Here is a 27044-nt window from a genome sequence, read left to right as displayed (position 1 = left end):
CGAATGATGGCAGCCCATTATTGCATAATCAATGCTTGGAGTTTGTCAGAATTTGTGGGTTTTTGTTTGTCCACCTGCCTCTTGAGGATTGACCACAAGTTCTCAATGGGATTAAGGTCTGGGGAGATTCCTGGCCATGGAGCCAAAATATTGATGTTTTGTCCCCAGAGCCACTTAGTTATCACTTTTGCCTTATGGCAAGGTGCTCCATCAAGCTGGAAAAGGCATTGTTCGTCACCAAACTGTTCCTGGATGGTTTGTGAGTGAGCCCACTTCCTTGCCTGAGAAGCAACCCCACACATGAATGGTCTCAGGATGCTTTACTGTTGGCATGACACAGGACTGAGGGTGGCACTCACCTTTTCTTCTCCGTACTAGCTTTTTTCCGGATGCCTCAAAATCGGAAAAGGGATTCATCAGAGAAAATGACTTTACCCCAGTCCTCAGCAGTCCAATTCCTGTACCTTTTGCAGGATATCAGTCTGTCCTTGACGTTTTTCCTGGAGAGAACTGGCTTCTTTGCTGCCCTTCTTGACACCAGTCCATCCTTCAAAAGTCTTTGCCTCATTGTGCGTGCAGATGCACTCACACCTGCCTGCTACCATTCTTTGAGCAAGCTCTGTACTGGTTGTGCTCCGATCCCTCAGCTGAATCAACTTTAGGAGACGGTCCTGAAGCTTGCTGGACTTTCTTGGGAGCCCTGAAACCTTCTTCACAACAACTTAACCGCCCTCCTTGAAGTTCTTGATGATGCGATAAATGGTTGATTTAGGTGCAATCTTACTGGCAGTAATATCCTTGCCTGTGAAGCACTTTTTGTGCAAAGCAATGATGACAGCACGTGTTTCCTTGCAGGTAACCATGGTTGACAGAGAAAGAACAATGATTCCAAGCACCACCCTCCTTCTGAAGCTTCCAGTCTGTTATTCAAACTCAATCAGCATGACAGAGTGATCTTCAGCTTTGACCTCGTCAACACTCACACCTGTGTTAACGAGAGAATCACTGACATGATATCAGCTGGTCCTTTTGTGGCAGGGCTGAAATGCAGTGGAAATGTTTTTGGGGGGATTCAGTTCATTTGCATGGCAAATGGGGACTTTGAAATGAATTGCAATTCATCTGATAATTATTCATAACATTATGGAGTATTTGCAAATTTCCATCATACAAACTGAGGCAGCAGACTTTGTGAAAATGTATATTTGTGTCATTGTCAAAACTTTTGGCCACGACTGTACATGTATAAGAAGACAAAATATAGTCATTACAGGCAGTGTAGTTAAGCCAAAAATATATATTGAGTGGAGTACAGCACAGAGTAGCAGCAGATCATCAACCCAGATATGAAGTGGGACTAGACCATTTATCCAGTATTGGCTGCAATATTTTCTAAAACATTGGACTTCTATTGAAGGTATTATATCAAATCCTTTCCATATCTATTACATTCCCTAAATCCCATAACCACATTTCAAAGGTAGGTACAGTCTCCAATTTCCAAAATTGCAATATGAGCCTTTTGGCTAATAAAGTACAAAGAGAGACATCCTTCCCCTCCTGGTTATTCCCATCAACTGTACCAAACGGAGTGATCAATGGGTCTGGGGCTATAACTCTATTGAAGGCTTTAGATAAGTAATCAAAAATGAGAGCCCAGTAAGCATGTAACTTAGGACATGTCCGAAATAAGTGGGTCAACGTCCCCTCATCCTGCTTGCACCTCTCACACAGTGGAATATTTTATGCAGTTTTACTTTTGAGTAATGTAACCTGTGTATCACCTTAAACTGAACAAGGTTGTGTCTGGCATTCACTGAACTGTGGTTTATATTCCTGAGAGCTTCTACCCAGTCCTCATCTGAGATTTCTGAACCAAGTTCTTGTTCCCAAGCCCTTTTAATAGTGTCTGTGGATACCTCTATGTGGGCCTGTAGCACATCATACAGTCTAGAGACCGACCCATTTGAATGGGGTTTGACAAGGATCAAGCTATCTAATGTAGGACTATTTCTCTTAATGCCATACCGTGGGATATGTGTCCTTAAGAAATTCCTGATTTGGAGGTATCTGAAAAAATGTGTTGTTGGCATGTTATACTTACCCTGTAATTGTTGAAATGAAGCTAACTGACCGTCAATGTATAAGTCACCAATTGTTGTGAGCCCCTTCTCCCTCCAATGTGAAAACACCATATTACCCAATGCAGCGTGGAAAGCATGATTCAAGCAAATCGGGCTGTCAGTGTATACAGTGGGTATGTTAAGAAAATACCTCATCTGTTTCCAGATCCTAAGCGTATGACAAATGACTGGATTAGAGTCATAAGTGGCTTTTTTTCACATATGTTGGACTATTACCAAGTGCAGGGAGTGAGGAACGTTGACAGGAGGCCTGCTCAATCAAAAGCCATGCAGGCAGACCATTCCGTTGCATCCCAGGTAAACTTTCCCTCCAGAATACATTATTTTTTAAATTTTTATTTTACCTTTATTTTACTAGGCAAGTCAGTTAAGAACAAATTCTTATTTTCAATGATGGCCTAGGAACAGTGGGTTAACTGCCTGTTCAGGGGCAGAACGACAGATTTGTACCTTGTGGATTTGAACTTGCAACCTTCCAATTACTAGTCCAACGCTCTAACCACTAGGCTACCCTGCCGCCCCATTTTGTTCAGATTAGCAGCCCAATAATACAGTTTAAAGTGAGGAAGGCCAAAGCCCCCCTCTATCTTGTACTTGCATGAATGCTTCTTTGAAATTCTGGCTTCCTCGTTAAGAGTAGCAAGGGGTTCCACGGCTATAGCGAAGACAGCAGGCGAAATAGGGTACCCTTGTCGGCAGCCCTTGAACAGGCAGAATGACTGCGACATTTCCTGATTGGTTACCACAGACGCCATTGGGTGTGCATAAATAATTCTTATCCAATTAATATATTCCTTTCCAAACCCGAAATGCTCCAGAACCGACATCATATACTTCCACTCAATCTGATCAAACGCCTTTTCTGTATCATGAGCTATTACCACTGCCTCAACTTTATGATCATGATACATTACGTTGAAAAGGCATCTCAAATTGTAGTATATACTGTATGTCGGCCCGGGATAAAACCTGTCTGGTCAGGGTGTATGTGTATGTATATATTTTTTCAATCGGTTTGCCAATATCTTTGTCAACATTTTATTTTCTATGGGGAGTAATGACAAGGGGCGATAAGACGACATCTCCATGGATTCTCTATATTTTTTTCAAAATTTGTGCTATTGTAGCCTCATACAGTGTTTGCGGGAGTTTGGCATTTTCTTTGGAAGGTTTAAATATTCGCAACATAAGTGGAGCTAGACAGGCGCAGTACTTCTTATAGAATGCTATTACATATCCATCGGGCCCAGGGGCCTTGCTGTTTGGACATTGAGCTATCGCTGTGTTAATTTCCTCTAAAGTTATCCCTGCATCGAGTGTAGCAGCTGCCCCCCTGTCTAGTTTAAGAATTTCACATTCAGTGAGAAAACGTTCCAGTTTGTGGATCAGTAGCATCGCATTTTGATTGATATAGCTCTGAGTAAAACTGCGCAAAGCATTTATTAATATCCGGTGGTTCTGTTACTATTGTACCCTTCTTGTCTTTTATTTTGTGAATAGCTCTAGATGCCTGTACATGCCTTAGCTGTCTTGCAAATAATTTATGTCGTTTGTCACTCAGTTCAAAATAACTTTGTTGCGTTCTAGCATGTAAAGAGCCCACTCGTTTCGAAAGGATGGTATTGTATTCATATTTCAACTTTGTGATCTTTTCAAGGACTGCATTCGAGGAATTCGTCCTAAAAACATTCTCCTGTTATCCTAACTCTCTTTTAATATCTCTCAGCCTAGTATTGGTGTGTTTCTTCCTCTCTGATGTATAAGAAATAATGTAACCTCTAATCACAGCCTTTAGAGATTCCCAAAGCGTGGAGTCGTCAACATCCTGGTGTCGTTACCTCCGAGGAAAAGGGCAATCTGCGCCTTCAAATACTGACAAAGAGTCTCATCCTTCAAAAAGTATGCGTCTAAGCGCCACGGTCGTCGACCTGTAGACACATTGTCGAGTTTCAGCACCATGGACAGAGGAGAGTGGTCCGTAATTAGAATAGGGTGATAGGTAACAGAAGCAGCTGCTGAAATTTGTTTGGAGTCCAACAAAAAAATAGTAAATTCTGGAATATGATTTATGAACTGCCGAAAAGAAAGAATAATCCCTATCTGTTGGGTGCGTCAATCTCCAAATATCGACAATGTTAAGGTTTGTCATCAATGTATTTAGATAGACACTGGCATTTGATTGTTGAAGTGACCTTGATAGCTGTTTATCTAAAATAATATCTAACGTACAGTTAAAGTCACCTCCAACAATAACACTTGTATCCAAGATATTTGGTATGGCCTTAAATACCATTTGAAAAAATGATGGATCATCGAAGTTGGGTCCACATAAATTGACGAAGGTCATTGGTTTCGAATTCAGTGTACCAGCCACAATAATATACCGACCATTAGGATCTGAAATCGAGGATGAGTAAACAAAAGGAATGTTTTTTCTTATCAGGATTGCTACCCCTAACATCTCACTCATCATATAAGTCCCTATTTCTGATCTTCTGATCGAAAAGACATTGACAGGAAATTCAAACGCATCCCTGGCCTGTATTTGGCCATTTAGCCGGTTGACACAGCCGTTCTGTATCCTCAGCCAGGGAGCTTGCTTGACAAGAAAAGATCGGTCTCTTTTGGGTTGTCAAACGTACATGTTGATCCCTCGACTGTCACCTTAAACCGGGTTGGGAAGAGGAATCCATATTGGATGTTGGCCGCCCTGCATTTCTTGCGTAACTCATCATACTCTTTCCGCTGGTTCCTCACCTCCAAAGTAAGATCTGGGTAGAAAGACACCCTGGATCCGTTGAAGTTAAGGGGGAACTTTTGACAAGCCAGCTTGAGGATGAGATCCCTGGTCTGGGGATAGTGGAGCCGTGCGATGAATGGCCTTGGTGGCGCGCCCTTGGCCAGCTTCGTTACCTGTGATCTGTGTGCTCGGTCGATCAGGATGGCCGTTTTGAAGTGTTCACTCCCCAGCAGCTCCGAGCTCCGAGACAAATTCAGTGGGTTTCCCTTTCTCAGTGTCCTCCTGGATCCCACATATTCGGATGTTCTGGTGTCGAGCATTTCCAATCGGACTTTTGTTGTCATTTTGGAACGTTGTGCACTGTTTCTCTATGTCCTTTAGCCTGGCCTCGTTGATCGACTGTTATCTTGTTTAGTGAGTTTATAGCAGTCAGTAGGTCCCCACAGAGTAAGTTCTGTGGGGAACTCTTGGTAGCTAGCATCTTCATCTAACTCCTTGTGGGTCGGCAATGTTGAAATTGGTTCGATGTCTATCTCATTCAAATCATCTTGTTTAGCGCCCCATTTTTCGGGTGCCTTTTCCCTTTGTCATATTGCCAGACAATGTTTGAGAGAGTTTGTGAGAGGTTAAGATAAATATGAATTTGTTTAAAAATTGAGGGGAGCTCTAGCAAAGCACGTCTACTCCATAGCACGCTCTATAGCCCCCCCCCCCCTGCTGGTGACACTGTCTGTGATTTATTTAGAATTCAAGGCACACTTAACCAGCATGGCTACCACAGCATTCTGCAGCGATACACCATCCCATCTGGTTTGGGCTTAGTGGGACTATTACTTGTTTTTCAACAGGACAATGACCCAACACACCTCTAGGCTGTGAAAGGGCTATTTTACCAAGAAAGAGAATGATGGAGTGCTGTATCAGATTACCTGGCCTCCACAATCCCCCGACCAAATTGTGATGGTTTGGGAGGAGTCAGACCACAGAGTGAAGGAAAAGCAGCCAACAAGTGCTCAGTATATGTAGGAAATCCTTCAAGACTGTTGGAAAAGCATTCCAGGTGAAGCTGGTTGAGAGAATGCCAAGAGTGTGCAAAGCTGTCATCATTTGAGGAATGTCAAATATAAAATATATTTAGTTTTGTTTTACTTTTTTGGTTACGACATGGTACCATATGTGTTATTTCATAGTTTTGATGTCTTCACTATTATTCTACAATATAGAAAATATATATATATTTTTTTTTTTAAACCTTGAATGAGTAGGTGTTCTAAATCTTTTGACCGGTAGTGTATATCGTTAATTTCTAAGTCCAAAAATGGATGTAGCAACAGGCAGTGACCTTCACACAGCAGAAATATGTCGCCGTTTGAGCGTGATCAATTAACCTGCCCCTTGAAAAATGTATTATGTTCACGGTTCTGTGAATGTCCCGCAAAATCTTTCCCTTGTCCCACATTTGGGCTTTTTGGATACTACTACAACATGTTAACAACATCTTTTCAGATGACATTATTTCAACCCAACAAAGTAACATTTTCACAGTTGGAGTTTCTTATATCTCAAACTGCAAATTAGATTTTCACTTTCACAAGTAGAATTGCAAGTTCACACATATGAAACTGCAACTTTGATTTTCGCATGTGAATGTTTTTCATAAGTAAAATTGTACATCAGATTTTCACGTAAAGGTTTTTAACATGTTAAACTACAATTCACATGTGAGGTGATTTTTTTTTATTGTCATGCCCTGACCGTAGAGAGCTTTTTATGTCTCTATTTTGGTTTGGTCAGGGTGTGATTTAGGGTGGGCATTCTATGTTCTTTTTTCTATGTTTTGTATTTCTTTGTTTTGGCCGGGTATGGTTCTCAATCAGGGACAGCTGACTATCGTTGTCTCTGATTGGGAATCATACTTAGGTAGCGTTTTCCCACCTATGTTTTGTGGGTAGTTGTTTTCTGTTTCTGCACCTGACAGAACTGTTCGTTGTCGGTTTCCACTTTGTTATAGTGTTCAGTTTTAATAAATATCATGAACACTTACCACGCTGCGCTTTGGTCTGATCCTTCATGCAACGATGACCGTTACAGTTATTCTCGTCACATGTGAAAATGTGGTGCAAACTGTCAATTTAATAGATGTGAAAACATGGTTTCACGTAAGAAAATGTGATTATCAAGTAAAACTGCAAATTTGATTATTTATTGGTTGTAGTTTTTATTGCGCTGAAGCTATGAAACATAAATTTGCTTTAAAATCTGGTTTAAAATACACTTATAAAGCTGTGACTCGATCAGATCTGCCCTTCCAATAAAAAGAGAAAAGGGGATCAAATTCTGCTCTCTGCAAACTCATGCTCTTTCAGTGCCTACATATAGATCTATACCTATCTCAATAAGATTTCTTCTTAAATGTATTTATTTCTCTCTCCAGATCTGACTTTAGCCAGGCTACTTACAACAGTCATACAGATTGTGGGAGGCATATACAGTTGTGGGAGGCATATACAGTTGAAGTCGGAAGTTTACATACACTTAGGTTGGAGTCATTAAAACTCATTATTCAACCACTCCAGAAATGTCTTGTTAACAAACTATAGTTTTGGCAAGTCGGTTAGGGCATCTACTTTGTGCATGACACAAGTAATTTGTTCAACAATTGTTTACAAACAGATTATTTCTCTGTATCACCCAGTGGGTCAGAAGTTTACATACACTCAGTTGACTGTGCCTTTAAACAGCTTGGAAAATTCCAGAAAATTATGTCATGGCTTTAGAAGCTTCTAGTAGGCTAATTGACATCATTTGAGTCAATTGGAGGTGTACCTGTGGATGTATTTCAAGGCCTACTTTCAAACTCCGTGCCTCTTTGCTTGACATCATTGGAAAATCAAAAGAAATCAGCCAAGACCTCAAAATTCTTTTTTTGAGACCTCCACAAGTCTGGTTCATCCTTGGGAGCAATTTCCAAATGCCTGAAGGTACAACGTTCAACTGTACAAACAATATTACGCAAGTATAAACACCATGGGACCACGCAGCCGTCATACCGCTCAGGAAGGAGATGCATTCTGTCTCCTAGAAATGAATGTACTTTGGTGTGAAAAGTGAAAATCAATCCCAGAACAACAGCAACGGACCTTATGAAGATGCTGGAGGAAACAGGTCCAAAAGTATCTATATCCACAGTAAAACGAGTCCTATATCGACATAACCTGAAAGGCCACTCAGCAAGCAAGAAGCCACTGCTCCAAAACCAAAAGTATCTATATCCACAGTAAAACGAGTCCTATATCGACATAACCTGAAAGGCCACTCAGCAAGCAAGAAGCCACTGCTCCAAAACCAGCATAAAAAAGACAGACTATGGTTTGCAACTGCACATGGGGACAAAGATCGTACTTTCTGGAGAAATGTCCTTTGGTGTGATGAAACAAAAATAGAACTGTTTGACGATAATGACCATTGTTATATTTGGAGGAAAAAGGGGGAGGCTTGCAAGCCGAAGAACACAATTTCAACCGTGAAGCACAAGGGTGGCAGCATCATGTTGTGGCAGTGCTTTGCTGCAGGAGGGACTGGTGCACTTCACAAAATAGATGGCATCATGAAGCAGGAATATTATGTGAATATATTGAAGCAACATCTCAAGACATCAGTCAGGAAGTTAAAGCTTGGTCGCAAATGGGTCTTCCAAATGGACAATGACCCCAAGCATGCTTCCAAAGGTGTGGCAAAATGACTTAGGGTTAGGGTTAGGGTTAGAAAGTCGTGGCCATCACAAAGCCCTGACCTCAATCCAATAGAAAATGTGTGGGCAGAACTGAAAAAGCTTGTGTCAGAAAGGAGTCCTACAAACCTGACTCAGTTACACCAGCTCTGTCAGGAGGAATGGGCCAAAATTCACCCAACTTATTGTGGGAAGCTTCTAGAAGGCTACCTGAAGCATTTGACCCAAGTTAAACCATTTAAAAGGCAATGCTACCAAATACTAATTGAGTGTATGTAAACTTTTGACCCACTGGGAATGTGATGAAATAAATAAAAGCTTAAATAAATAATTATCTCTACTATTATTGTGACATTTCACATTCTTAAAATAAAGTGGTGATCCTACCTGACCTACGACAGGGAATTTTTACAAGGATTAAATGTCAGGAATTGTGAAAAATTGAGTTTAATGTATTTAGCTAAAGCTAAGCTGTATGTAAATTTCCGACTTCAACTGTAGCATGACACAGAGTATTAGACAAGTGAAGAACTGGGGTTCTAATTGGTCCGTGCCCAAGTCGGCAAAGGGTATTATGCCATGACGCCGCACCCCTCCCAAGGGAGACATTACCCATAAATATGTCTGCCTAAAGTGTTACTGTCACAGCAGTATTATCAGCAGACAGCAGTGGTGTTGAGGCCTGGCCTACCTCTTTTCTGCAGGATGGCGCTGCCGCTCCTCCGTCCAATGTGGTTCTCCACATAGCAGGTGTAGTTTCCCAGGTCCGTCTCCTCCACCGCGTCAAAGGTTAAGGACAGCTCCACCTCCTTTTCCCCCAAGTGTTCCTTCAGCACCCTGTGTAGAAGAAGAGGAGGAGGAGATAGGAGAGAGAAGAACCTCAGGGGAGGTACCATAGCCCAGAGTATACAGGTCACCACTGAGGTACATAGTGGGGGGGTGGAGACACACCTCATATAGTGGTCTGTTTTCAGAGACAGGCCCTGGTTTCACAATGCAGCTAACAAGAGTTCAGCGCAGAGTTCATACTCGTTAGGCAGAGATTCTTTCCCCAGTACAGTGGAGCTGGAGATCAAACACACACACACACAGGGAGGGGGGAGGGAGACATTGCGGCATCCACACCTGTACATCCACATTAGGAAGGATAAGTGTCACACCCTGACCATAGTTTGCTTTGTATGTTCTATGCTTTGTTTGGTCAGGGTGTGATCTGAGTGGGCATTCTATGTTCTATGTCTTGTTTGTCTGTTTCTGTGTTTGGGCATGATATGGTTCTCAATCAGAGGCAGGTGTTAGTCATTGTCTCTGATTGAGAGCCATATTTAGGTAGCCTGTTTTGTGTTGGGTTTTGTGGGTGATTGTTCCTGTCTTTGTGTTTGTTACACCAGATAGGGCTGTTTTCGGTTTTTCACGGTTCTTGTTTTTGTATATTGTTCTATTGTCATCTTTATTAAAGAGGTATCAAAATAACCACGCTGCGTTTTGGTCCGCCTCTCCTTCAACAGAAGAAAGCCATGACAGAATCACCCAACACAACAGGACCAAGCGGAGTGGTGACAGGCAGCGGAAGCAGGAGCAGCGCAAGGAGGAATGGACATGGGATGATGTATTGGACGGCAAGGGTTGCTACACATGGGAGGAGATCCTGGCGGGAAAGGATCGCCTTCCATGGGAACAGGTGGAGGCTGCTAGGAGAGCAGAGGCAGCCGTAGAGAGGAGCCGGCGTTATGAGGGAACACGGCTGGCAAGGAAGCCCGAGAGGCACACAGAAAGTATGGCGAAGCCAGGTAGGAGACCTGCGCCAACTTCCTGTGCTTACCGGAGGGCGAGAGAGACCGGCCAGGTACCGTGTTATGCGGTGGAGCGCACGGTGTCCCCAGTGCGGGTGCATAGCCCGGTGCGGTACATACCAGCTCCGCGTATCGGCCGGGCTAGAGTGAGCATCAAGCCAAGTGCCATGAAGCCGGCTCTACGCATCTGGTCTCCAGTGCGTCTCCTTGGGCCGGCTTACATGGCACCAGCCTTGCGCACGGTGTCCCCGGTTCGCCTGCATAGCCCAGTGCGGGCTATTCCACCTCGCTGCACTGGCAGGGCGACCGGGAGCATTCAACCAGGTAAGGTTGGGCAGGCTCGGTGCTCCAGTGCTCCAGTGCACCTCCCCGGTCCAGTCTATCCGGTACCACCTCCACGCATCAGCCCTCCAGTGGCAGATCCCCGCACTCGCCCTGAGGTGTGTGTCCTCGGCCCAGTACCACCAGTGCCGGCACCACGCACCACGCCTACAGTGCGCCTCGCCTGTCCAGCGCTGCCGGAGTCTCCCGCCTCTCCAGCGCTGCCGGAGTCTCCCGCCTGTCCGGCGCTGCCAGAGCTTCTGCCCCTCAGTCCAGAGGCGCCAGAGCTCCTCCGTCCAGCGCTGCCGGAGCCTTCCTCCTCTCCAGCGCTGCCGGAGTCTCCAGTCTGCCCAGCGCCGCCTGAGCTACCCATCTGCCCAGCGCCATCAGAGTCTCCCGTCTGTCCTGAGCCGCCAGTGCTGCCAGTCTGCAAGGTGCCGCCAGTCTGCAAGGAACCACCAGTGCCGCCAGTCTGCCAGGAGCCGCCAGTGCCGCCAGTCAGCCAGGAGCCGCCAGTAGGTTCAGGTTTTGCGGCCGGAGTCCGCACCTTGGGGGGGTACTCTCACACCCTGACCATAGTTTGCTTTGTATGTTCTATGTTTGTTTGGTCAGGGTGTGATCTGAGTGGGCATTCTATGTTGGATGTCTTGTTTGTATGTTTCTGTGTTTGGGCCAGATATGGTTCTCAATAAGAGGCAGGTGTTAGTCATTGTCTCTGATTGGGAGCCATATTTAGGTAGCCTGTTTTGTTGGGTTTTGTGGGTGATTGTTCCTGTCTGTGTTTGTTACACCAGATAGGGCTGTTTTCGGTTTCACCTTTCTTGTTTTTGTATATTGTTCTATTTTCATCTTTATTAAAGATGTATCAAAATAACCACGCTGCGTTTTGATCCGCCTCTCCTTCAACAGAAGAAAGCCATGACAATAATGATGTACCTCCACGGTAAGAAGGATAAAGATGTACCTCCACATAAGGAAGGATAATGATGTAGCTCCACATTAGGAAGGATAATGATGTACCTCCACATTAGGAAGGATAATTATGTACCTCCACATTAGGAAGGATAATGATGGACCTCCACATTGGGAAGGATAATGATGTACCTCCACGGTAGGAATGATAATTCTATACATTAAATCAAATGTTATTAGTCGCATGCGCCGAATACAATAGGTGTAGACCTTACCGTGAAATGCTTACAAGCCCTTATCCATCAATGCAGTTCAAGAAATAGAGTTAAGAAATTATTTATTAAATAAATTAAAGTTTAAAAAAATAAAAAAATTAACAATAAAATAACAATACCGTGCGGCAGCAGAGAGAGCAGTCTATGACTTGGGTGACTGGAGTCTGACATTTTTTGGGGCCTTCCCCTGACACCGCCTAGTATATAAGGTCCTGGATGGCAGGAAACTTGGCCCCAGTTGTGTACTGGGTCGTACGCACTACCCTCTGTAGCGCCTTATGGTCAGATGCTGAGCAGTTGCCATACCAGGTGGTGATGCTCTCGAGGGTGCAGATGTAGAACTTTTTGAAGATCTGGGGACCAATGACAAATCTTTTCAGTCTCCTGAGTGAAAAAGGTGTTGGTGTGTTTGGACCATGATAGTTTGTTGGTGATCTGGACACCAAGGAACTTAACTTTCGACCCGCTCCACTACAGCCCTGTCGGCCGTCTTTTTCCTGTAGTCCACGATCATTTCCTTTGTCTTGCTCACGTTGAGGGAGAGTTTGTTGTCCTGGCACCACACTGCCAGGTCTCTGACCTCCTTCCTATAGGCTGTCTTGGGCACAGGGACTATGCTGGTCTGCTTGAAACATGTAGGTATTACAGACTCGGTTGAAAATGTTAGTAAAGACACTTGCCAGTTAGTCCGCGCATGCTCTGAGTACACGTCCTGGTAATCAGTCTGACCCCGCGGCCTTGTGAATGTTGACCTGTTGAAAGGTCTTGGGGCGGCAGGGTAGCCTAGTGGTTAGAGTGTTGGACTAGTAACCGGAAGGTTGCGAGTTCAAACCCCTGAGCTGACAAGGTACAAGTCTGTCGTTCTACCCCTGAACAGGCAGTTAACCCACTGTTCCTAGGCCGTCATTGAAATTAAGAATTTGTTCTTAACTGACTTGCCTAGTTAAATAAAGGTTAAATATAAAAAATAAAACATCAGCTATGGAGAGCGTGATCACACAGTAGTCTGGAAGAGGTGGTGCTCTCGTACATGCTTCAGTGTTGCTTTTCTCGAAGCGAACATAAAATTTAGCTCATCTGGTAGACTCGCGTCACTAGGAAGCTTGAAGCTGGGTTTCCCTTTGTAGTCCATAATAGTTTGCAAGCACTGCCACATCCGGCGAGCATTAGAGCTGGTGTAGTAGGATTCAGTCTTAGTCCTGTATTGAATCTTTGCCTGTTTGAATGTTCATCTGAGAGCATAGCGACATTTCTTATAAGCATCCGGATTAGTGTCCCGCTCCTTGAAAGCGTCAGCTCTAGCCTTTAGCTTGGTGCAGATGTTGCCTGTAATCCATGGCTTCTGGTTGGGATATGTACATACGGTCACTGTGGGGACGACATCGTCAATAAACTTATTGATGAAGCCGGTGACTGAGGTGGTATACTCCTCAATGCCATTGGATGAATCCTGGAACTTATTCCAGTCTGTGCTAGCAAAACAGTCCTGTAGCGTAGCATCCACGTCATATGACCACTTCCGTATTGAGCGAGTCACTGGTACTTCCTGCTTTAGTTTTTGCTTGTAAGCAGGAATCAGGAGGATAGAATTATGGTCAGATTTGCCAAATGGAGGGCGAGGGAGAGCTTTGTATGCGCCTCTGTGTGTGGAGTATAGGTGATCTGGAGTTTTTTTCCCTCTGGTTGCACATGTGACATGCTGGTAGAAATGAGGTAAAACGGATTTAAGTTTGCCTGCATTAAAGTCCCCGGCCACTAGGAGTGCCGCTTCTGGATGAGCATTTTCTTGTTTGCTTATGGCCTTATACAGCTAGTTGAGTGCAGTCTTCGTGCCAGCATCGGTTTGTGTTGGTAAATAAACGGCTATGAACAGCTTATTATCTGAACACTTTCAACATAGGACTGTTGTCATGTCATCGGAACAGAAAGTTACATTTTTTGTCAAGGGCTTTATATAGGAGGGGAGAGAAGGGCGTGTTTCATAGTTTACAACCAATGTCTCTTCACATGGGCGGGCCACTGAGTGAGCAGAGCTTTAATCTTATGAAAACCCCATTCTCTCATTTGGAAGCTAAAATTACATTTAATCTTTTCACAAATAGTTTCATATTTAAACATTTAAATTGCACAACAATTCCATGTGAATCTAGAATGTGTAGACTCTCCAAGATACAGTTTATGTTGTCCTGTCATCAGTCATAATGTCTCAGATGCCAACTGATCAGGCATCATATTCATTATTACTGTGTTATTGACTTGTTAATTGTTTACTCCATGTGTAACTCTGTGTTGTCTGTTCACACTGCTATGCTTTATCTTGGCCAGGTCGCAGTTGCAAATGAGAACTTGTTCTCAACTAGCCTACCTGGTTAAATAAAGGTGAAATAAAATAAAAAAATAAAAAATCATATTCATTGAGTACCAACGCATATTTTCAGCTGGTTGGATTACCGAAATATGGTTCCTTTTCCCCCACCTTTTGATGTTCCCAGACTCTATATGTTTAACAAAGGCTATTCAAGAGTCCTTCTGTAGTCAAGAGAGAGGTAAAGGGAGAAATGTATTTATGGGGGGGGTCATAAACCTCCCCCATCAAGCCAACGTCATGACAGGAGGATAGTCCAGTTTATTCATCATCCAGTTTATTTTCCAGTGATTGCACATTGGCCAATAGAACGGATGGTATAGGCAGGTTACCCACTCACCGACAAATTTTCACAAGGCACCCCAATCTCCCCTGTATTTCCGTCTTTTCTACACGCGAATGACAGGGATTTGGGCCAGGTCTCAGAAAAGCAGCATATCCTTTGCGTCAGACAAAAATCTTAATCCAGTTAGAGGTGAGTAATCACTGTTCTGATATCCAGAAGTTATTTTCGGTCATAAGAGACGGTAGCAGCAACATTATGTACAAAATAAGTTACAAACAATGTGAAAAACACACAAATAGCACAGTTGGTTAGGAGCCCGTAAAATGTCAGCCATCCCCTACGACTCCATTCTAAATGTTAGTAAGGATAATGCTGTACATCCGCGCCAGGAAGGATAATGCTGCACACCCACATCAGAAAGGATAATGTTGTACACCCACGCCAGAAAGGATAATGCTGCACATCCACACCAGGAAGGATAATGCTGCGCGGCCACGTCAGAAAGGATAATGCTGTACCTCCACGCTAGGAAGGAGGACGCAGTTCTAGAGGTGAGAGGAAGGCGTAATACATCATTAGTGGCTCGGCTGGAAGAAAACAAAACCACTGCAGAGACGTGTAAACTCTCCCCCACAAGAGCACTTCAAAAGCTCCAAATGAAAATAAAGAGCAGGTCTTTGCAGTGCCACTGAGAAGGACTGATGTGATGTGGCGATTTGTGATAGAGGTCATTCTGAATGATGAGCTACTTGCTAAAATTCCCCATCAGAAGAGAATATTTATAGTCAGGCACACGCATATGTTCACTTGGACCATCACAAACACACAGACAGACAGACACACATACACACCCACAAACACACAATATGCACACAGTCCATTTCTCTCTTCCTCTTTCTGTCTCTCCAGCTCTTTCTCCCTCTCAATTTCAATTTTTAATTCAAGGGCTTTATTGGCATATGTTGACATTGCCAAAACAAGTGAAGTAGATAATAAACAATACAAATTAACAGTAAACATTACACTCACATAAGTTCCAAAAGAATAGAGACATTTCAAATGTCATATATCTATATACAGTGTTGTAACGATGTGCAAATAGTTAAAGTACAAAAGGGAAAATAAAAAAACATATGGAAAGAGGAGGAAGGGAAGCGCTACTAAGGTACACAATAGTACATTTTGGTAGATAGAAGGTGCTCTTTGGTAAAAGGGGTAAATTGGTCAACAAAAAGGAGGACCAAGGCACTCTTCATATAATTGATTAAAATGCCTTTATTAGTATGGCATGTTCAATAGAAACAACGTTTTTTTTAAACCGACGCGTTTCGGCTGCATGGCCTTCGTCAGGGAGTACAAAAAAAAGGAGTACAAGGTCCTCTTTTAAACAGCTTATCAATTAGCCCTAATTGGAAGAGGCAGTGGTTACAAAATTGATTGGACACACCTAGTAAGCAATACTATACACACTGAAATACTGTAGCTATGTTATCATAAAAATACAACTCCAAACTAGAAGTATCAGAACACTAAAAGGTAGTTCTAACCTTAAATATGACTGGGAGAAGTGTCAAGAATAAGAAACCTAAATATTCCATAGTCCACTAGAACACAGCAAAACATGAACAACAACAGTCTAACCATAGCTGAGGGCAATAGAGCAAAATGTCCACTAGATGACAGCAAATGGACCCATCACGACCCTACAGGAAGGGTGAGAAATCCATATCTTCATTTAAACCAGAGTATTTAGTGGCCTGTAGTTTGTAAATCCGTATCTTCATTTAAACCAGGGTATTTAGTGGTCTGTAGTTTGTAAATCCGTATCTTCATTTAAACCAGGGTATTTATTTAGTGGTCTGTAGTTTGTAAATCCATATCTTCATTTAAACCAGGGTATTTAGTGGCCTGTAGTTTGTAAATCCGTATCTTCATTTAAACCAGGGTATTTAGTGGCCTGTAGTTTTTTAAACCATATCTTCATTTAAACCAAGGTATTTAGTGGCCTGTAGTTTGTAAATCCATATCTTCATTTAAACCAGGGTATTTAGTGGTCTGTAGTTTGTAAATCCGTATCTTCATTTAAACCAGGGTATTTAGTGGCCTGTAGTTTGTAAATCCGTATCTTCATTTAAACCAGGGTATTTAGTGGCCTGTAGTTTGTAAATCCATATCTTCATTTAAACCAGGGTATTTAGTGGCCTGTCGTATGTAAATCCGTATCTTAATTTAAACCAGGGTATTTATTTAGTGGTCTGTAGTTTGTAAATCCATATCTTCATTTAAACCAGGGTATTTAGTGGCCTGTAGTTTGTAAATCCATATCTTCATTTAAACCAGGGTATTTAGTGGCCTGTAGTTTGTAAATCCATATCTTCATTTAAACCAGGGTATTTAGTGGCCTGTAGTTTGTAAATCCGTATCTTCATTTAAACCAGGGTATTTAGTGGTCTGTAGTTTGTAAATCCATATCTTCATTTAAACCAGGGTATTTAGTGGCCTGTCGTATGTAAATCCGTATCTTCATTTAAACCAGGGTATTTAGTGGTCTGTAGTTTGTAAATCCATATCTTCATTTAACCCAGGGTATTTAGTGGCCTGTAGTTTGTAAATCCATATCTTCATTTAAACCAGGATATTTAGTGGCCTGTAGTTTGTAAATCCATATCTTCATTTAAACCAGGGTATTTAGTGGCCTGTAGTTTGTAAATCCGTATCTTCATTTAAACCAGGGTATTTAGTGGTCTGTAGTTTGTAAATCCATATCTTCATTTAAACCAGGGTATTTAGTGGTCTGTAGTTTGTAAATCCATATCTTCATTTAAACCAGGGTATTTAGTGGTCTGTAGTTTGTAAATCCATATCTTCATTTAAACCAGGGTATTTAGTGGCCTGTCGTATGTAAATCCCAAAACGTTCCCTTTGGTTTAACTGTTTAAGACGGCCCCCTTTTCTAATAGAGTCCGGAATATGATCAATACCCATAGCTTGTAGGGAGGCAGGGTTGCCATGGTGTAGGGACTTGTAGTGCCTTGCCATGGGGTAGTCTTCATTGCCTATCCGTATGGCGTACTTGTGTTCCGCTAAGCGGTCTTGAAGGCGTCTCTTTGTCCGTCCAATGTAGAACACCTTGCACTGTGGACATTACAATCTATAGATGACATGAGTGGTTTTACAGTTAATTAAATGCTTGACGTAATACTCCATTTTGGAAGCTGTGTCAACAAAATACTTATTCTGTGCAATATTACTGCAATGGTTGCAATGGTTACATTTAAAAGAGCCCTTGGGTTTGTGGTCAAGACAAGTTTTTTGAGAGTCACCCGGAAGATAACTGTGGACTAATTTGTCATTTAGGGTAGGACATCTCTTAAAGCTTATGGCTTCAAGACCGCCTTCAAGACCGCTTAGCGGAACACAAGTACGCCATACGGGTAGGCAATGAAGACTACCCCATGGGAAGGCACTACAAGTCCCTACACCATGGCAAGGCACTACAAGTCCTTACACCATGGCAACCCTGCCTCCCTACAAGCTATGGGTATTGATCATATTCCGGCCTCTATTAGAAAAGGGGACAGTTAAACAGTTAAACCAAAGGGAACGTTTTGGGATTTACAAACTACAGGCCACTAAATACCCTGATTTAAATGAAGATATGGATTTACAAACTACAGGCCACTAAATACCCTGGTTTAAATGAAGATATGGATTTACAAACTACAGGCCACTAAATACTCTGGTTTAAATGAAGATATGGATTTACAAACTACAGACCACTAAATACCCTGGTTTAAATGAAGATATGGATTTACAAACTACAGGCCACTAAATACCCTGGTTTAAATGAAGATATGGATTTACGAACTACAGGCCACTAAATACTCTGGTTTAAATGAAGATATGGATTTCTCACCCTTCCTATAGGGTCGTGATGGGTCCATTTGCTGTCATCTAGTGGACATTTTGCTCTATTGCCCTCAGCTATGGTTAGACTGTTGTTGTTCATGTTTTGCTGTGTTCTAGTGGACTATGGAATATTTAGCTTTCTTATTCTTGACACTTCTCCCAGTCAAATTTAAGGTTAGAACTACCTTTTAGTGTTCTGATACTTCTAGTTTGGAGTTGTATTTTTATGATAACATAGCTACAGTATTTCAGTGTGTATAGTATTGCTTACTAGGTGTGTCCAATCAATTTTGTAACCACTGCCTCTTCCAATTAGGGCTAATTGATAAGCTGTTTAAAAGAGGACCTTGTACTCCTTTTTTTTGTACTCCCTGACGAATGCCATGCAGCCGAAACGCGTCGGTTTAAAAAAAACTTTGTTTCTATTGAACATGCCATACTAATAAAGGCATTTTAATCAATTATATGAAGAGTGCCTTGGTCCTCCTTTCTTTTTGAAAAACATAAATATGGGTTGTATTTACAATTGTGTTTGTTCTTCACTGGTTGCCCTTTTCTTGTGGCAACAGGTCACAAATCTTGCTGCTGTGATGGCACACTGTGGTATTTCACCCAGTAGATATGGGAGTTGATCAATATTGGATTTGTTTTCGAATTCTTTGTGGATCTGTGTAATCTGAGGGAAATGTGTGTCTCTAATATGGTCATACATTGGGCAGGAGGTTAGGAAGTGCAGCTCAGTTTCCACCTCATTTTGCAGGCATTGTGCACACAGCCTGTCTTCTCTTGAGAGCCAGATCTGCCCCTCTCTCAGATTGCATTAGTCCACCAGGAGCATTGAGAGAAACTGGGTCAGAGTATCTTACTGCACTAACCTGACCTAGACTTCTTTGTATGAAATCTCAGACATATTTTTACTGAAAACGGGCACCTCCTTTGTTCATAGGGTTATTAGAGCCTCTTAAATAAGTAGCCTTTTCCCCTCTCCCTTCTTAGTCATCATTCTTGGCTGTTCACCAATTGTGCAGAAAGAAAATTCCAGTCTGCCTGTGAACAAATAACTCCTCTCTGCTCTGTACAGTATCTCTATATCTCTAGCCATTCATGTGATAATATCTGATTTTCTTAGTTAATTTCAGTCACTTTCCCATCTCATCTGCACAACTGTAGAGACATCCAGCCTCGTTTTGTTGGCGAGAGAGAGAGAGACATTGGTTGGTTTTGGTTTGGCCATGTGCTGGTGGGGAGGCTCTAGGCATAAGTGGTCACTTAGGGCCTCAAGCTGCTAGGGGGTCCCCAACCTAGGAACTCAGTTCGGGGTCAGTTGAATAGTAGATCAACAGAACGTTTGAAATTTGGTTGTGCATCAGTCATTTTTCTCTTGTTATGTCAGTCACTGACAGTTACTTAATTAGCCATGTCAGCAAAACATTTAAATAATCTAGTCAGCTGTCTGAACTTGTAGCAAATCTAATTTTATTGCTCACATACACGTGTTTAGCAGATGTTATTGCGGGTGTAGCAAAATGCTTGTGTTTCTAGCTCCAACAATATTTGACAAGTAATATTGAACAATTTCACAACAAATCTAAAGTAAAGGAATAGAATTAAGAATATATAAATATTTGGACAAGCAATGTCAGAGCAACATAGACCAAGATAGAATAGAATACAGAATATACATTTGAGATGAGTAATGCAAAATGTGTAAACATTATTAAAGTGACAAGTATCCACTACTGTTGTGTTGTCTGCAAACTTGATGATTGGCTGAATACCTCCAGCAGTAGATAGTAGAGTTAGAATTGGAGTGGTGGGTTCTGGTGTGGAGTCAGTTCAGTGGTTTTGAAATCCACTGTGTACTTTATTACTTAAAATATGCTACTGGCTACTCCAGGCTGGTGAGATGATGCTACTGGCTACTCCAGGCTGGGGAGTTGATGCTACTGGCTACTGGGGAGGTGATGCTACTGGCTACTCCAGGCTGGGGAGTTGATGCTACTGGCTACTGGGGAGGTGATGCTACTGGCTACTCCAGGCTGGGGTGGTGTTGCTACTGGCTACTGGGGAGGTTATGCTACTGGCCCCTGGGGAGGTTATGCTACTGGCCCCTGGGGAGGTTATGCTACTGGCTACTGGGGAGGTTATGCTACTGGCTACTGGGGAGGTGATGCTACTGGCTACATGGGAGGTGATGCTACTGGCTACATGGGAGGTGATGCTACTGGCTATGTGATGCCAATGGCTAATGGGGAGGTGATGCTACTGGCTACTGGGGAGGTGATGCTACTGGATACTGGGGAGGTGATGCTAATGGATACTGGGGAGGTGATGCCACATGCTACTGAGCAGAAGATGCTACTGGCTACTGGGTAGAAGATGCTACTGGCTACTGGGTAGAAGATGCTACTGGCTACTCTAGGCTGGGAAGTTGAAACAATTATTTGTCATTTGATAGGAGCGGTTACATTTGCACGACAGCTATGTGGTAATTACTAGCTTTATGTGGTAATTACTAGATTTATATGGTAATTACTGTACGTGCTTTATGTGGTAATAACTTGCTTTATATGGTAATTACTAGCTTTATGTGGTAATTACTAGCTTGATGTGGTAATTACTAGCTTTCCAACAAGAGGATGAAATCTTATCATCTTTCAGAAGTAGCAGTCTGCTACTTCCAACAAGCCCGGATTTACCCTGAATTAAATTGTTACGTGATTAGTTTCTCATTGTGTGCATGAGGAATTTCCCCTCTGTCCATTTAGACTGTAGTACAAATCCTGGAGCTGATATCGAAGCAGAAATCCCCTCCCGCTGATGGAGGTATTATGCTGTCAGTCACAGTGGACAGCACAGGATGTAGCAGTGGAACATCACACTCCTAATGAAGCCGGATGATTTTTCAGACGCACAAGACATTAATCCACAATCCTAATGGTCATAATATGCTAGTGTCAGTCACATCCACACTGGTTTCTGTATATAACCAGAAACTAGACACTTCCACGATCAGAAACAGAGAAAGAGGAAAAGTTTGCAGTGATAGATTATATACAGTACCTGACTTCACTTTCTTTAATGTGACCTGCCAGCTCCTCCACAAACTTCTCCCCCTTCATCCAGTAGATGATATGTCTAGACTCCCCGCTGTAGCCAAAGAAGGCCTTACAGTCTAGACTGAGGGGCATACCTGTAATGACAAAGAAGGCAACATTTGACAAGCGCACATTTACCTGAGAGAACTGAGAAAAGAACCCACTGGCAGACACACATATACATGTATACACAGACACATAAGTGCACACACGCGCACACGCACACGCACACGCTCCAAGCTCTATCACAAACTTATTTGAACAACACTGTCAACTAAAATGACTGCCCATTTCAAATAACACACCATCATGCCCCATCTTGGCCCAACATGGTGGTGGGTCCACAACATCCTAGGCTGAGTGTGTAATAAGGTGGGGTCCTGTAATGCTTTGTTTATTGAGTGCAGGCTAGGTGCCCCCTGGCATCACAGGGAAAAATCTGCTGCATCCAGCCAGCCCAGGGGTCTCTACAGACACACAGGGCCAAACAAGTCAGTTGGTTGGTTCCAAAAACCACGCGTATGACAAGCTACAGTAATGCCTGCCAGTCCGGCATCTCCAGAAATCAAAGGCTAGGATTACTGTGATGATCCAAGAAAACAAGTGACCCCTTCTGCCACCCCCCATCGTTCTCCTCCACTCCCCCAGGTTGTTTGAGGAAGCATCACTTTGGGTTTAAAAAAATGTGTTTTTGGCAGCAGAGTGTGTGTGTGTTTGTGTGAGTGTGTTTGCTCTTCCCATGTTCACAGGGGTATGGGCTAATGAGGTGTGGCAGGTTAGTCTTTGCAGATGGCTCCGAAGGTCTTACAAGGTAGTAAAAGCGGTCACACGTCGAGCCGTTTGGATAAACATCGGAATCAACATGACTTTGTGATGTAGAGCTGACAGCTCCGAGAGAGGGCTGGAGACGTATGATCTGTGCAGCTGTCTGGAACCTGTCGTTAACGGCAACTGTAAAGATAAACAACTCTCAAAAACAATACTCTTAAAAACCTGCCTCTTGCCCACTTTTTTCATTTGCTGATGATTATGTAAATCAAATAATACAATTAAGTGCCAGTGAACCTGTTTCTCTCTCTCTCTATGGCTTTATTGGCATGGGAAACATATGTTTACATGCCAAGGCAAGTGAAGTAGATAAAAAACAAAAGTGAAATGAACAATACAAATTAACAGTAAACATTACACTCACAAAAGTTCCATAAGAACAAAGACATTTCAAATGTTATATTATGTCTATATACGCTGTTGTAACGACGTGCAAATAGTTAAAGTACAAAATATGGGTTTGTTCTTGTCACGTGTGCTCCCTCTCCAGCCTCTAGGTCACCAGGCTGCTTGTTATGGCACACACCTGTTACCATCATTACACGCACCTGCACATCATCAGACTCACCTGGACTCCATCACCTCCCTGATTACCTTCCCTAGATATATGTCACTCCCTTTGTTTCCTTCCCCAGGCATTATTGTTTCTGTTCCAGTGTTAAGTCTGTGCGTTGTTCGTGTTTCTTGTTTAGTGTTGCGTTTATTTATTAAAACACTCACTCCCTGAATGAGCTTCCCGACTCTCAGCGCAAATCGTTACAGTTCTTCACTGGTTACCCTTTTCTTGTTGGTTACAAATCTTGCTGCTGTGATGGCACACTGTGGTATTTCACCCAGTAGATATGGAAGTTTATCAAAATTGGGTTTGATTGTGTAATCTGAGGGAAATATGTGTCTCTAATATGGTCATACATTTGGAAGAAGTGCAGCTCAGTTTCCACCTCATTTTGTGGGTAGTGCGCACATAGCCGGTATTCTCTTGATAGCCTATGGCAGCCTTTCTCAATAGCAAGGCTATGCTCACTGAGTCTGTAAATAGTCAAAGCTTTCCTTAAGTTTGGGTCAGTCACAGTGGGCAGGTATTCTGCCACTGTGTACTCTGTTTAGGGCCAAATAGCATTCTAGGTTGCTGTTCTTTTGTTCATTCTTTTCAATGTGTTAAGTAATTATCTTTTAGTTTTCTCATGATTTGGTTGGGCCTAGTTGTGTTGCTGTCCTTGGGCTCTGTGGAGTCTGTTTGTTTGTGAACAGAGCCCCAAGACCAGCTTGCTTAGGGGACTCTTCTCCAGGTTCATCGCTCTGTAGGTGATGGCTTTGTCATGGAAGGTTTGGGAATCACGTCCTTTTAGGTGGTTGTAGAATTGAACGGTTATTTTCTAGATTTGGATAATTAGAGGGTATCGGTCTAATTCTGCTCTGCATGCAGTATTTGTTTTACGTTGTACACAGAGGATATTTCTGCTATATTTGTTGAAGAGATTTGGGCTCAAACTGCATCCCTGCCTCTCCTTGTTCGGGCGGTGTTCAGCGGTCGACGTCAGCGGCCTTCTAGCCATCACTGATCCATTTTCCATTGGTTTTGTCTTGTCGTCTTTCACACCTGGTTCCAATCCCATCAATTAGATGTTGTGTATTTAACCCTCTGTTTCCCCTTATGTCCTTGTCGGAGATTGTTTGTATGTGATGTGCATGTTTTATGTTGGTGTGCGACAGGTTTTGTACCCACTTTTGTTATTTTGTACATTTTGTTTTTGGAGTTTTATCAGCATTTATTAAACAACTCTGTTTTTACCAAGTTCGTTCTCCTGCACCTGACTTCCCTGCCACCAACACGCACCCATTATAATCCCTATCTCACCCCATGGTCCTGTGGAAATAAATAGTTGTTTTCCCATTTTAACTGCACACTTGTTTGTGTACATGGATTTTATGTTGTATGTTTTTCCCCCAATACCACTTTCCATTCATTTGTATAGCAGACTCTCATGCCAAATCGAGTCAAAGGCTTTTTTAAATCAAAGCATTAGAAGACTTTACCTTTGTCTTTTTGGTCAATTAGGGTGTGCAGGATGAATGTGGTTTGTCATACGGTAATTTGGTAAAAAGCTAATTTGACAGTTGCTCAGTACATTACTTTCACTGAGGAATTGTATGAGTCTGCTGTTAATGATAATGTAGTGGATTTTTCAAGGTTGCTGTTGACACATATCTCATGGTAGTTATTGGGGTGAAATTTGTCTCCACTTTTGTGGATTGGGGTGATCAGTCCTTGGTTAAAAATATTGGGGAAGATGCCAGAGCTGAGGATGATGTTAAAGAGTTTAAGTATATGCAACTGGAATTTGTCTATATATTTTATAATTTTATTTAGGATCCAATCAACACCACATGCCTTTTTGGGTTGGAGGGTTTATATTTTGTCCTGTAGTTCATTCAGTGTAATTGGAGAATTCAGTGGGTTCTGGTAGTCGTTAACTAATTGAAGAGAAAAAAGCAGAGCTTTTACCCTCCACACTACCTGTTACGTGCTTTGTTTTTGCTATGAGGAGGTGACTTCCCCTGCTATTGTCACATGGGAATGATGCCTCTATGTCTGGCAATCTTTCCAGGTGGACAAAGCCACTTCATTTTCATATCAAATCAAAGTTTATTTGTCACATGCGCCGAATACAACAGGTGTAGTAGACCTTGCTTACTTACAGGCTCTATCCAATAGTGTAAAAATATGTTAGGTGAACAATAGCTAAGTAAAGAAATAAAACAACAGTAAAAAGACAGGCTATATACAGTAGCGAGGCTATAAAAGTAGCGAGGCTACATACAGACACCGGTTAGTCAGGCTGATTGAGGTAGTATGTACATGTAGATATGGTTAAAGTGACTATGCATATATGATGAACAGAGAGTAGCAGTAGTGTAAAAGAGGGGTTGGCGGGTGGTGGTTGGAATTGAGCCTCTCACTGCCATTAGAGGAAACATTTCAGAGCGGTTTTAAAAGAGGAGAGTTAGAAAGAATCAAGCCAGTTAAAGAGGATGAATGGGACCCCAGCAGTGAACCCATCACTCAGTGGGTTCTGGTGATGGACCCCAGCATTGAACCCATCACTCAGTGGGTTCTGGTGATGGACCCCAGCAGTGAACCCATCACTCAGTGGGTTCTGGTGATGGAAGCCAGCAGTGAACCCATCACTCAGTGGGTTCTGGTGATGGACCCCAGCATTGAACCCATTCCTCAGTGGATTCTGGTGATGGACCCCAGCAGTGAACCCATCATTCAGTGGGTTCTGTTGATGGACGCCAGCAGTGAACCCATCACTCAGTGGGTTCTGGTGATGGACGCCAGCAGTGAACCCATCACTCAGTGCGATCTGATCACTGGCACTTACACACAAGAAGTGAGATGATTAGTTACTTATACCATTATTGAAATGACATTTATTTGCCTGAGGGGGAAACAACAGCCAGAGGAAAGAGCTATATATGAGACCTAATCAAGGCTGCTAAATAGCTAATCAAATGGCTAGATTTGGTTTGCCCCCCCCCACCTTGCAGCAAAATGTTGTAGTGACCCCCTTCTTGACGGCAGAGAGAGGAACACATTTTAAAAGTACATTTCCTGCAATTCTACACATTTTGCCATGGGGAATAGAGAAAATCTTGCAGTTTTAAAGCAAGTTTTGCTATTGGACTACTATTAATTTTGTAGCAATTTTATAACAAATTTCATGCAATTCTAATCATTTTTTTCATGGGACAGAGCTAATTGTTTTGCAGTTTTACAATTTTCCTGCAATTCAATCCATTATGCCTTTTGGCGGAGATACTTTTTTGTAGTTTTAAAGCTAATTTCCTGTCATGACAGATGCAATGTTAATATGATTTGAGTGAGAATGACTAACAAAATCAATGGGGGCCCCTGGAGCCCAGGCCCTGGGCAGACTTTCACACTCACCACATAGGTAGAGGTAAAGTGACTAGGCAACAGGATAGATAAACGGTTAATGATGTTTATTATCTATCCTGTTGCCTAGTCACTTTACCCCTACCTATATATACTGTACATAGCTACTCAATTACCTCATACTCCGGCACATAGACATGGTACTGGTACTCCCTGTATATAGCCATGTTATTTTTACTTCTTATTGTTGTTCACAGTGTATTTATTCCTTATTTCACTATTTCTATTTTTTTTTATTTATTATCTTTAACTGCATTGTTGGCAAAAGAACCACAATTAATTTATCATCATTGTAGATTACACATTTATGCTACTTATTTGATTGTATGGATTGAAGTGTGGATAGATTGTGGTTGTGGCAAAGTACTGTGAAGTACAATGTTGATTGAAGAATGACGTGCTGCTGCCAACCAATCACTGTCCTTGTGTCCTGTCAGTGTGTGGGAAGAAATGTTAAACTGCATCTTCCTAAAAATCGAACAGTCATACATCACATCCCATAATGTTGATGGTATGGCAAAAAGTGTGCAATGAATGACTATATTTGCAATATTTTTCAACCTTCACCACCATAAAGCAGATATTTCAGATATTTGAACTAAGAACGTGCAGTAGATCGATAAGATCACAATGGTTGCCTCTTCCTAATCACCTTGGTTAATATTTTGCCACCGCATTAGGT

At 42.4% G+C, this 27044-nt stretch overlaps 1 protein-coding gene across 2 annotated transcripts in view; it reads right to left on the bottom strand.

Annotated features, from left to right (window-relative positions):
• LOC118363094 (X-linked interleukin-1 receptor accessory protein-like 2) overlaps positions 1–27044 on the bottom strand; it is a 530410-nt gene that overhangs the window by 34499 nt on the left and 468867 nt on the right. For both annotated transcript variants that reach the window (XM_052488072.1, XM_052488073.1), the window contains 2 exons: positions 21539–21668; positions 9306–9451 (listed from right to left, as the gene is read on the bottom strand). In XM_052488072.1, the coding sequence (XP_052344032.1) occupies positions 9306–9451; positions 21539–21668 (276 nt within the window). The remainder of the gene's footprint in view (positions 1–9305; positions 9452–21538; positions 21669–27044) is intronic.

Source organism: Oncorhynchus keta, chromosome 30, assembly GCF_023373465.1.
Source record: "Oncorhynchus keta strain PuntledgeMale-10-30-2019 chromosome 30, Oket_V2, whole genome shotgun sequence".
Lineage (NCBI taxonomy): Eukaryota > Metazoa > Chordata > Actinopteri > Salmoniformes > Salmonidae > Oncorhynchus > Oncorhynchus keta.
Note: the sequence above shows the minus strand (reverse complement) of the source record. Positions and strands in the feature narration are given on the sequence as shown.